This window comes from Lissotriton vulgaris, chromosome 6 (assembly GCF_964263255.1).
Source record: "Lissotriton vulgaris chromosome 6, aLisVul1.2, whole genome shotgun sequence".
Taxonomy (NCBI): Eukaryota; Metazoa; Chordata; class Amphibia; order Caudata; family Salamandridae; genus Lissotriton; species Lissotriton vulgaris.
The window spans coordinates 1689049245-1689062010 of record NC_141694.1 but is presented as its reverse complement, the minus strand read 5'-3'; the positions used below and the strand labels follow the sequence as shown (position 1 = coordinate 1689062010).

Below are 12766 nucleotides of genomic sequence, written 5' to 3'. Positions count from 1 at the left end.
TCTTTATTTGCACATTTAACATTTTGAATTCTGTCTGAATAGTACAATTGATTTCTCTTTTTGGATTGTTGACTTGTATATTCTGGTATGTTTGTGTAGGTGAAGTTTTTCTTGATTACTATTTGTTTTGAGCCAGGTGTGTTGCAGCTTTGCATGTTGTTGTTTTATCTTCTTTAGTTCTGCATTCTTCCAAGGTGCACATTTTCTTTTATCTCAATGTGTTTTACTTAGTGTTATTAGGATATCAAAAGCATTCTGTAGTCACTCATAAATATTTTTTACTGAATTTATTGTTTAGATTTGTGTTGGATGTTAGTTCTGTTTCTGAGTATTCAACATTGAATTTGTTCCATGCTCCACAGGTGGATGCATGTAAGGTGGCCTTAGGTTTGTTGATTTGTGGTGTTTTGAGTTGGAAAGCTACCAGATGGTGGTCAGATCATGTGACTGGAGAAATCGTTTGAAATGTAACTAGTTCTGGATTTGTGAAAATTACATCTAGACCAGTATTGATAGTTCTTGCATGCCGCATATTGGGTTTGTCAAATCACATGTTTAGGTCACCAAGGATGCATAGGTTGGACTGTAGGGCTATAAGAATCAAAACTGAGTCTAGAAACACATCTGATAATGTTGCATTGGTAGGTGGTGGTCTGTAAAGAAGGAAGAAGTTGGTTTAGGGTTGCATATGGTGATGAGAGCCTCACAACCTTCTATGAAATGCCATCAGCTTTGGTGAGATTTGTTGTTTCCTTGAATATAACAACTAGTCCACCTCCTCTTTTTCCTATGTAATTTTGCATGATAGTTTGATAGCCTGGAGGAATGGTTTCATGCACTGGAGCCATGTCATCCCCCAACCAGGATTCAGTTATGAAGGATAAGTCAGGTTGTGTGTCAGTGAGTAGGTCGAAGATGCAGTGCATGTTTTTAGAGAGTGATTGGGCATGTATTAGTATGCAGTGTAGAGATTATGTTTTGGTGGTTGTGTGACTTTGTTTTCTAGAAGGGTGATTAGAATTCTGTAAACTTGTAGCAGGTGTATTATTAGCGATGGTATTAACTATATGAAGATAGCCACAATATTGTTTGTCTATATCACAATGCTATTCCAGCAGGCTTGGAACGCATTTTGTTGGGTCTGAAGGTGTAGGTGATGGAGAATGTGGTTAAGAGTGTGTTGGTGAGCTGTGGAGTTTTTGTAAAGAAGCCTTGTTTTGTAATAGACAAGGAGATGCGAAGATGTGGAGGGTGGTATGTTGTTTATTTGTTTGCATTTGTTTAGGGTGGATTGTGTATGAGTTGGGAGTGGTGGTAGAGCACACGGGTCATGTTCTAAGGTTCTAAATGGTGCTCCTGTTCTATATAAGATGTAGGAACTAGTAGATGCTTTCAAGCCAAGTGATGGGTGGCATGCTCAGCAGAATAAGTGCTAATGAGCTGGTCATTTAAATTTTTTGCACAGGCGCTAATGGCAGGATGTTTATCCACTAAAAACACATTGCTATGACTTTGCTCAAAAGGTTTTGTGCATAATATTTCCTCCTTGCAACATCTGCACACATTTTTCTTTATGAGGCTATATGGTTATAAAAACCCATATTTAGCAGCGCTCCTAAATCTGATTTATTAAACGTCTTTTGAGTGAGGGTTTTTGTCATTTTAAATATTTTAATATACTATTCCACATTATCATAAAATGGGAATATGTATTGTTCTGTTAAAAGTACATTAGGAGCAGTATAGGTTTGCTGTATGTGACCGGTTCCTTTGTGTTTGAGCAAACCCCAGCTGTAGGCACTATGGTACCTTATTGTTATGTTATGTTATGTTAAAATGGGACTTTTATAGCGCGACGGCTACTCCAAAGGAGTGTCCCGGCGCTTTGTGCTCCAGACCAAAGAAAGAGCTGGAAAACATAACAGTAAAAGAGCGGGGGCCTAAAAGAGGGGACAGATTATCCAGCGAACAGCCAAGTTTTTACGTCTTTCCTGAAGACAAGCAGGTTTGCGGTGTTTCGCAAGGACACCGGTAAGGAATTCCATATCTGAGGAGCAAGGAATCTAAAGGACCGGCCGCCTAGCCGAGCCCTTTTGATGCGTGGCACCCGAGCCAAAGCCAAAGCTTCTGACCTGAGGGACCGTGCAGGACGATAGAAATCCAGCCTCCTTATTATTGTGTAGTTTGCAAGTTAACATCTTCAAACATCAATTTGTTGTATTTAGAAACCCTACAGACTGAGGTCAAATACCCCTCATGCCAGACTGCTAGACCTGACTAATTGAATGGAATATACCAACTTCTTATTGGTCATGGCTGACACTTGCCTGAACATAGACTAAACAGGGAGTTGAAGGGTTATGTTATTGTATTATTTGCCAGGTGTGCAGTAACATTGTACACAACCAATTGATAAGCCCAGGAACGTTTCAGGTTACTTGTTAAAGGCTCTTGGCAGTCATTTGTCTATGCCTGTATGAGTGAAGGTGTCATATGATAATGCCATATGAGATTGGCGGAAACATGTCTAGAGAAGTGACACTGTGTAATATACAGTGGGATGGTTTGTGATATGTTCCCGCATGGACCGTGTACTACAAGTAGCAAAATAGTTTTCATCAAATTGTAGACCTCAGAACTAAAGTACCTTGGGAACAGAGAAGGGACCCCGTGGCCAGCTTGCTCTACCATGAAAAATGTATCAAGGTAATCTCCGTAGAGTCTTTCAGCATGACTCAATCTTCCAAAACTGACGCATGTTAGGAAGGGCTGTGCTCCTGCAAGTTGCTCAAACTGCATTAATGGATAATAGATATCTATGTGTTGCTTATTAGTCTAACTCAATCCCTCAAAATATTACAGTTTGTAACACTTTCCCTCAAAAATGCAAGCTTACTCTGTACAAACTTTGCATAGTTGGACGTATTGGAAGACAGTAAAGGAAATTGATCAAAAATGCGCAGTCCTAAAAAATAATATAGTTGTGGCGGGTGGCAACCCTACCCAAAAGAGCATTACATACGATGTTGTCTTCCACAAATTAGAGGCTGTGCAGCAGGGAGAAGGATCAGCAAAATGCTGTTAGTGGCATAGCTCAAACTAGGTATGGACCAAGCTTGTGCAGTGGTTCTGAAGGGGTGATCAGGGAGCTAGGGCACATGGGACAGGAGAGGTTTAGATCAGGAGTAGTCACAGCCACACATCTCTTTTTCAATTATGTAATTTGACAGACGATGGGGTTCCCTCTACAACATCATTTCATAAATCTGTTGTAAAAGTGGCAAAATTATGCACGGAGAATAGGGGAAGTGGACTTTCACTGCAGGCACTGAAAGGAAACTGTCTGTACAGTACTGCATAGTGGATTCCAAGTTAAATGGAACGATGCAGTAAAGACATGGGTAATCTGTCACTAAATACATTTTGAGGGGGGCAACAACTGAACCATTGTGTAATAAAGAATTAACACACATTCATAGGTTATCCAAGTAGACCTGAATGTATGGAGATGGAGCAGACATATAGTCACTCTGTCTGAATGGTTCCAGGGAAATTATTATCTTGGTAGCTTCAAATAAAAAATGAATTTATAAAGCTCTTTGTTACCCAATAAAGGGGTGTCCTGGTGCTAAGGCTAATGAATTAGGCTAGAAGACACATTGCAGCTGTTGAAATAAGCATGTTATGAGGGACTGTTTGAAACAAAAATGGTTGAAATTGAATCTCATGGTCGAAAGCAAGGAGTTCCAAAGCTTGCCTGTAATATAAAAAAGAGCACGCTCCCCTGTGGGACCGCAGAAGTCTAGCTCCATCTGAGCGATGAGTGTGTACCAGAGAGTATGCACTGATGTTTCTTGCAAGATATTCAGGGCTAGTGCCTGCCATAGCTTTAAAGGCCAAACAGAGATCCTTCAAGGTAGATCTCGGACTTAACAGCAGCCAGTGGAGAATAGGTACTAAAGCTCTGGAATAGGTCATATGGGAAAGGTTCAAAATAACATGGGCAGCAGCATTGGGAACAGTCTGGAGTATATCCAGACAAAATGAAGGAAGTCCTAAATACAGGGCATTATCATAATCTGGGCATAAGATCAGCGCCAAGACCATGGGTTTTTCAGCCAAGATTGGCAGCTAAGGAAAGCTTTTCCACAAGGCTTGCAACACTCTTAACCATTTAGAGACTACCAAGGTAGTCTGGGTATCAAAAGACAAATCTGAGTCTTTTGGCACAAATAACCGGAGAGGGTAAAGGCCCAAATGCTTCCAGCCACCAATTAGAGTTATCAGTGGCAAAAAACAAACCTTATTTCTTTTATGCATTGAGTTTCAGGAAACTAGAATTAATCCAATCAGGATGACCAGCATGCAGGCAGAGAAATGGTCTGCATTTCCTCCAGATTGTCAGAAATGGAAACTAATATTTGGGTATCATCTGCATACATCATCGGAAGAACAAATAGGATACAATTTGAGCCTCCAAATGAGCGAATTAACATTATGGGGCTCAGAGAAGAGCCCTGATGAATACTGTTAAATTTAATTCTTATTATTTATCTGGTAAAATAGTAGAACAGCATCCTCCCTATTTTGTTAGTGTTGTATGGCTACTCCCCAAATGGAGCATGGCCACATTACAGGTCAAGAACAAAAGATTGTATTGATGAGTCACAATTTCAGAAGAAGCTTTTGGTCTGTATTTTAACCCTCAATTCTTCCTTCCCCACCACATACAGGTCACAATGCACAAAACATTCTCTTTATTATTCCTGCATCCACTTGCATTATTCTGATGGGAAGAATAGGAAAGTATAAGCTAATAGTTTCAGGTGCACATTTCTTTCTCTCTACTGAACTATGTGGTAACCAACCTGTAGAAGACTAGTGTGAAAGCTATCATCAGCAAACCTTAGTGGTTGGGCATAGGAAATATTAACTAAGCTGTTTTGTCATATGTATTATGTGGGAAGGATGCTTTTCAATATGGATTACTGAACGAAGTAGAAAGGCTCATCAGATCAATAGCAATTACCGTTTTAATTTTCCTTTCTGTGGCATTATTATGGTTACTGGTTTTCAGTTAAAACCGGTTTTAACTGATAAAACGCCATCAAAGGAAACATTTCCTTTTCAGTAGAAACTGGAACACACCAGATTTGCTGCACTTTTACTACTTTAATACCATCTGGATTCAAAACAGTATAAGTGTAACCTCTAACTCTAAGCAATTACCTCTGATAGATATTCCGGCTATTATCCATTTAAGCCTTAAAGGCCATTTAATAGCCCTTTAAACCATCGGCAAAGTTCAACAAGTCTACATCCACTCCCATTTGAGGGCAAGGCTCAATTCATATGGCTTCAGATCACTATTCACATCATGTTGTATAGTGGCCAGCCGTTTCACAGCTGAATTTTGAGCAGAGTCTCAGTAAGGGGAAGCAAAGCTTCGTATCCCCTCTCCTTCATTGACAGTGGTATTACGCTTTGCTTTATGAAAGCTTAGGTATCCAGATTATGGCAACAAACATCACTGTGCATACAGACGCTATACATATTCATCCATGCTGTCCCATGCCCACTACTCCTGTTCTTAGTTTTATATAGTGATGGTCTAAAAAGCATGCCTCCATGAGCCGTATCTCCTTATACAGACGGACAAGGTCCATATCATGAACAACTTCAGCAATCCTGCTGATGCACAGAAGAGGCCAATGCTCTGGTTTTACGTAAAATAGAATATCTAAGAGTTAGTGTATAAAGTACAGCTCAGAATCATTAAGAAATAATCATAGCTCTATGTTTCCAAATATGTGCTGCATACAGCACAATTTGAGGAACATCATGCATATGAATTAGTTTTGAGTAATTCATGTTCATGGTACCTCTCCAGATCAACAAGTTCAATTTTAATTCCTAATGCCTCCATGTCAAACTGAAGCTCGAGACGTATGGTGCTGAACCAAGGCCTGATTCTTGACATAATCACCTATACACATTTTGGCCATGTATTTCATGTAATTGTAGAGCTGTGTTTGTTCTTTTCTCCAAGATGGGAAATGTACTAGAACAGTGAATGCTGGCAGGAGCAGAGTTCCCAGTTCATCGGAACATGGGATGGGACTGGACTGCTCGAGAGAGGAGTGCTGCGAAATGAGAAAGGCAGGGAAGTAAGGGGAATCATGAAAAGTTACTTCTTGGAAAAGCAACGTCAAGAAAAAGTATAGAGAAGGGACTTTAAAGCAGGAAAGAAGATAGGAAGGAATGGCAATAGGAATGAACCAATGAAGAAAATAAAAGCCACATTCTTTAAAAGTACTGGAAAAATACTATGCCCATGGTTTATATGGTGCAACAAAGAGTAAACATTGATAACCACTGATCTTTACAATTTTTTAAAACATTGGAAAACTCTGGGCAAAAAAAACAAGAATTCATATTAAATAGACACAGAAAACTGAAAAACCTATGTATAATGCTGGTTTTGAAGCATTACCCCATAGTTGGGGTAAGGGCGTTCTTTTCATAACCTTTAAGCAGAAGAAATTTTGATTTTGACCTATTTATTGGGTACCATAGGAACATTTATTTAGAAGCAAAGTTTGGCTAATTGAGATTGTTTAATAATGTGTGTTCCTTACTTGGGTACAAAAATAGACAATAAACGAGAAGTGGTTGACAATATTGTGAGATTGTGATTGCAATGCTTATAAAAGAGTGATGTTAGTGCCATAACCATTAAGAAAAAATACTGAAATATCAACGTGGAAGTAACTACTCTAAGCACATCAAAGCAAATACGACCTCTAAATATCACCAGTATAACCTCTGGTTTTAGTACATTAGTTTGTAAAAAGACCACTGTCCAAAACGCTAACAGCTTTCAATCATTCAATGGTTACGTGGCCTTGAAAAATAGGCTACATGCTATTAAGCAAATATTCCTTAAAACGTTCATTTCTAAATAGTATTGCTTTAATTTGTCTATTTTCCACACTTTTTGCATCTTTCGGTCTTGTTATCTTTTTAGCACTTTATTTTATTCCTCTATATGCCTCATTTTCAGTCCCTCATTTCACCTTTTAAGGTCCCGCCTACCAGACATTGCAAACTTTCTGGTTTGCGAAGTGACCTATGGTCAGCTTACTCTTCGCTTAGAGCCCACCCATTGCTTAACATTGTTTGGGTTTGTCACTTTCATTTATATGCATTTTATTTGTTAGCTTGTGAGGACTTTCCTTCCTCTTCCTTAGTCCCTTCCCTGGAGCACGGCCTTTTCACTTGTGTCCTTCCGCTGCCTATTTTTCAGGCACAACTTTGTTCTTTTTAGTTAAGCGCACATGAGAGGCATGTGTTTTCTGGGTGTCTCCCTAGTGCACTTCTCTCCTCCCGCACTCCATGCTGCTTTCTCTCTCCCGCATGCTTCTTCACTGCCACTCTCCATGTTGTGCTTGCCCTTGTGTGCTTCTACCCCCTTTAATATGAGGACTTGCATTCCTTTTCCTTTGTTTATCTGTTCCAGGAGCCTGACCTTATTGCTTGCTTCCTTCCACGGTTCCCTCTTCAAGCACTACCTTTTTCTTTTTGCTTAAACACCCATGAGAGTGTATGTGTTTTTAAGCTGTCTCTCTCATGCACTTCTCTTGTCTCCCTACGCTCCATGTTATATCTCTCTCCCATGTGCTACTTCTCTGGCACCCTCCATGTTGTACTTGCCCTTAAGTGCTTCTACCCCCTTTCTTTTTCACTTGTGCACTTATCTCCCATGTCCCAACCTCCAATTTTCTCTTTGTCACATACTTCTCCCCTGCCATCTGTGTTGCTTCCGCCCCTCCCCAACCTGCATATTGCTCTGGCCCCCAGATCTTCCCTTACATGCTGCTTCCCCCACTCACACCCTCTCTGTTGCTTCAGCCCCTCCCCAGACTCCATCCTCTGGGTAGCCTCCTCCCTATTTGCCCATTGTATTGTTTCTGTCCTCCCACCCACTTTTTATAAAAATGCCTTTGTGCTTCTTGTTTTTTACCTTTTTATTTCCCAATCCAACTCCAATCAGTAAATAAAAAGAAAAAACTGTGACCTTGTCATTTATTTTATAGGTGTATGTAATATGTGGTGCACATGCCTTCAAAATGATGCAGCCAACGGTGTTATACGCTTTTTTTTTTATTTAGCCATGCTGCACAGGTTCAGGAATGCACGGCTAGAAACCACTGTCAAAGCCAATAGGCCCCAAAAGCGGGACCAATTGGCTTTGCAGTCCTTGTTTCCATTAACCTTCTAAAACCCCTTTGGTCTCTTTCATCCTCTTTTTCCTTTTTCATCATGTTCCCCACATCTTTTTTGGGATTGTTTTTGCTATTTTTTTTTCTTCCAAGTTTTGCTTTTTTTTATAGGAGAACACCTGGTGCAACGATAGTTTTCTTCTTTTCTCATCTATTTCTTTTCCCTTTTTTCTGTTTTCCTGATTCATTTTACCATATTTTTCTCACGTTGGGATATAGCTGTCTAATTATAAATGTTGAAGTAACACCGTGTGGGCAGCAGGCATCCTCTGGGAAAGTTCCTGCAAGAGGACAAGTCGACACACATTCTTGATTCCATTAAGGTAGCACTTATAAAATGTGTTCTCTAAATTTGATAGATTTTGTTAGGAAGAAAATGTAGTAACAAAGAAGATCAAAGCTGTGTGAAACCTAGAGGCCATGGTGTGATTATTTTCACTAAGAAGAAATTTGAAGATAACTGTATGGCAGACATTCTTAAACGTAGCAACAGTTCTGGGTTAAAATTCCACTTACCACAGAATACTTTACCTTCTTTCCTTGGTGTCAAAAATGTAAAAAGATATATGTGGTCACCTGGGGCGTTATTGAGGTGCTAAATGGCAGTGGATGTCACTTCCTTTACTGCTATGATTTTAGTAAAATACCACCAATAATCTTTGATTGCAGGTACAAGAACAAGAGGGAATGCGGGGGGCCTGCTCCGCTCCAGGCGGCACAAGTTTTAGGGGTGGTGGATGGCGGACTGCCCCCCACCCTCGCTCTTAACTGCGACCGGTCGCAGGGACCACCAGCACCACCACCACTCTGCTCCTAGATTCAGCCGCCGCGGGCCATAGGCTCCCAGGACTGACAATGGAGACTTTGACTTTAGTGTTATTTAGTTCAGTAGTCTATTCCCTTGTATGTACATGTTTTGAATATTTTGCAGTTTCTGTAGCTGTGCTTCATAATTTGAATTTTTTCTAGGCAATGGAAATGGCACAGCGGATCAGCTAGATTTTTCAGGATACAAACATAGCTTTATACTCCTAACTCCAAAATCTGTGTTTGGAATTTCTTTCAGGTCTTTATTAGACGTGTACTTGAAGGTGAATGCCAACCATGATCCTTCAGATGCTGAGAAGGTAGTATGATTTTTTTAATAATGTTTCCGGACATAACTTGTTAAACGGATATGATATGCATCTAATCAATTTCCATTAAACTAGGTAAGACAAGGATTGGGAGTGTAGAATTAGAAATACTAGAAAGACCAATGCATTGGTTTTGCACCCAAAAAGTATTGTTTGAAAAAATAATCATTAGTAATTGTGAGAGAGTTATGCAGGGTATAACAAATGAACCACCCTAATCATAAGGCAGTTAACTTCTTGAATATTACTTGTCTCAAATTTCACTTGCTAACTTACCTCCCCAAATCACTAGATCTCTGCACCCGGTAGATATGGAAGGACTGGCAAAGAAAACTGGGGAATCTCATTTTAGTAATATATTCTTCAAGCTGAAGCCTGAATTTGCAATGGATGAATCACCAATGCAAATCACACAGAAATCAAGGTCCCTATCCAGCTTTCAGAGATCACTTCCTCCCATGATGCCAAAAAACCCTTCTGATATTTTCAGTTCAGACCCACATCGCAGCCAGAGATGCTTTATTTGATTCAAATGGCTATATATTGACCATTGATCACAGAAAGAAGAGGGATATCTTTGTAAAGATGAGGCTAAGAATGCTAAAAGTTTCTCAGTTGCTGGCTAGGCATCAGTACCAGAGACTGATCTCTTCTAGGCTAACGATAAGTAATGCATACAGTTAATTGAATGGTTAGCGCTATTTCAGATCCTGAGAAAGCTGAAAAATTAGCATTTAAATTAATTAACAAAGCTGGCAAATTACCTTAGATATGTAGGTGAAAACACTAAAAGATGACATAGTCAAAATGTGCAAAATGCATTAGGCAGCCATATTCACTGGTAGGCCCACTGTTATATTTCCCTTTAACAAATATAAGCATTAGAAATCACTGAACCTTGGGCAAATGTACTTCATAGCTTGACCTGAATGTGACTTTCATAGAGTCTTCATCATACCTGCAAAATGTTCTGGTCTTATAAATGTATTATCTTCCTTAAGCAACATGTTCTCATTTGCACCAGGCTTGTACTTCCTAACAATCTTGTGTTCATATAATGCTAAATAGAGAATCACATATTTTAACAATAATTCTCTCTTGCATGAAATATGAAAAGCATTACCTAACTAGAAATCTGCAGGTAAATGTTTCTGACTTTATTATAGTTCATTGTCACACAGTGAAACATTGAATAAATGATAGAATAGACTGTACATTAAAGTTCCCTGGGAACCAAGGTTAATGCTTCTTTCTGTTTAGTGATGTCTGTAACATATTTGATAGTAGACTGTGGACTTTATGTGCGTTTTCGTGGGAAAGGAAGAATGAAACTTGCTCACCATCCAAAGATGTCTTTCTATTAGGCAAAAAAGATCTGACCTGCAACAATGTTGCTTACATGTGTTCTTGTCTTTTATATTAGTGTGTGTTTCTAGCTAGACAGCCAGCCACTTTGCAGGAGATTCTCCCAGACTTTGTCTTGAAGACTTTCAGCCTTTCTTTTTTTTGTATTCTTGACAGTTGTAGCTACTGCTGCATCTGTTGCCCCATAGTTCCTTGTTGAGGCTTTATTTGTATAGATTACTGCGGTAACTGTATGCTGATGCTGTTTAGGTACTGAGACTTGGCTGAGTTTCATGAACTTCTCTTTATGGGAAGTTAGACTACCTAATTTAATTTGATCTCACTCTTTTCTGAACTCTTTATGGGTTCTATTAGCTTTTAATTCTGGACTTTTAGTTAGAATATAGATTAATTCCTTTATGGAACACGCTTGTTATTTCTTTACATTATTAATGACTCTATATAATTTGATATTTCTGCAAATGGATTTATCTGACTTACAAATTGAATAAAAAGAAAAATAGTTTTATTAATCTCTTTATGAGAATAAAGGTTTATGAAACCAATCTAAAACGCTCATTATTGACCGAACTCAAGAATTGACTGATATTGATGTTGATTAATATGATTTGATTTTGCTTCCATTAACCTCATGCGAGCGGGCCGTTTTCCCGCTGTGCACTGAGTTTTAAAAAAACCTGCGTTACATGACGAGCTCAGCTCGTCATGAACGTACGACAGGCGTAACTCATGACGAGCTGAGCTTGTCATGAGCGTTGAAGGGGTTAAAAATACTGTGGCAAAGATCTGTCGCCTAGAAAGAAGAATTTGGCACAAGGTTGGAGCCCATTATTGTAAGTCACAAGTTAAACTGGTAATGGAAAGGCAATTTGGACTCTTTCTGCACTATCAATCCTCTCGTCAAGATCATTAGGACCGCCCAGAAGGGTGAAAATATTTTAGATATCTCAGTCCTGACAAAATGGAGAGAATCAAATTGAGAGAATTTGCCTGTGATGATTTCACTAATTGGTGTGGCACACATGTTTGAGGTTTCTTTCATTTCACCACAATGGCATTCAGGGCTAGCAAAACTTGGGGTTTGTTCCATAGGGTACCTGAAACAAATACTCTAAATGTGGCCTTGCGGGCACTGGGTTCAGGAAATACATATCTACTGTGTACAAAAAGATTAGACTGAAACCTGGACAATAATTAGTCAATGTAAAAATAAGATGTAAAGAAGACCTTTGCTCCAAATCATGGACATGGAAAAGATGAGAGTGTGCAAACACACAAAAATGTTGATGCAATAACAGATTGAAACTAATTCCGAATATATGTCTTATAAGGGCTTATAAAGCTCCCAGCATAATACTCAGAATGTGATCCTTTAGTTTTCGAGCTATCCTATGTGTCCTGTGGTGACAGAAGATTTTTGGTACACATGGTGGGAATGTGGAATGATTTAATCTTTCTTGGAGGAAGTAGTGAGTTCTGCACTAAAATGTCTGTGTTGTAATTGCAAGAATCAGCAAAGATGTTTCTTCTGGATAATGTGCCTGAAGATCCAGCTCACGTTCCTTGCACTGGGTATACTTCTGGCTCAATACAGGATAAAAGTGACTTTGATGGAGAATGGCACTCTCTCTCTCAGAACTCTTTGGCAAAATGGCTAGAGAAAATGGATCGAAATAGAAATGCCAGCAACAGGATAGAACCTTACCACTAATAGGGCAACTTGGGCACAAAATGTTTGGCATGATATCCTAACCCCTTCAAAGCAGACAGTTGTAGCCCTCAATGTCCTCCACATTACATCTCGAGTGCATAGGATGTAGAGATCATGTTCTCGTACCTAGGAGATGGAATCCCGTTGGTGCTTACATGAGCGGGGAAAGTACATTTAAGCAAGAGATCAGCCATTTGGACAGGAGATGTACCGTTTGAAAGAGAAGACTCTTCACTTTCCTTTCCAGTGGTAGCTCTCCCTAGTGGATCCCT

At 39.4% G+C, this 12766-nt stretch overlaps 1 protein-coding gene across 3 annotated transcripts in view; it reads left to right on the top strand.

Annotated features, from left to right (window-relative positions):
• LOC147709322 (spermatogenesis-associated protein 7 homolog) overlaps nucleotides 1-12766 on the top strand; it is a 1261012-nt gene that overhangs the window by 807774 nt on the left and 440472 nt on the right. For 2 of the 3 annotated variants that reach the window (XM_086925461.1, XM_086925462.1), the window contains exon 7: nucleotides 9349-9409. The exons of the other annotated variant lie outside the window; for it this stretch is intronic. In XM_086925461.1, coding sequence (XP_086781587.1) covers nucleotides 9349-9409 — 61 coding nt within the window. The remainder of the gene's footprint in view (nucleotides 1-9348; nucleotides 9410-12766) is intronic. 3 annotated transcript variants of the gene reach the window in all.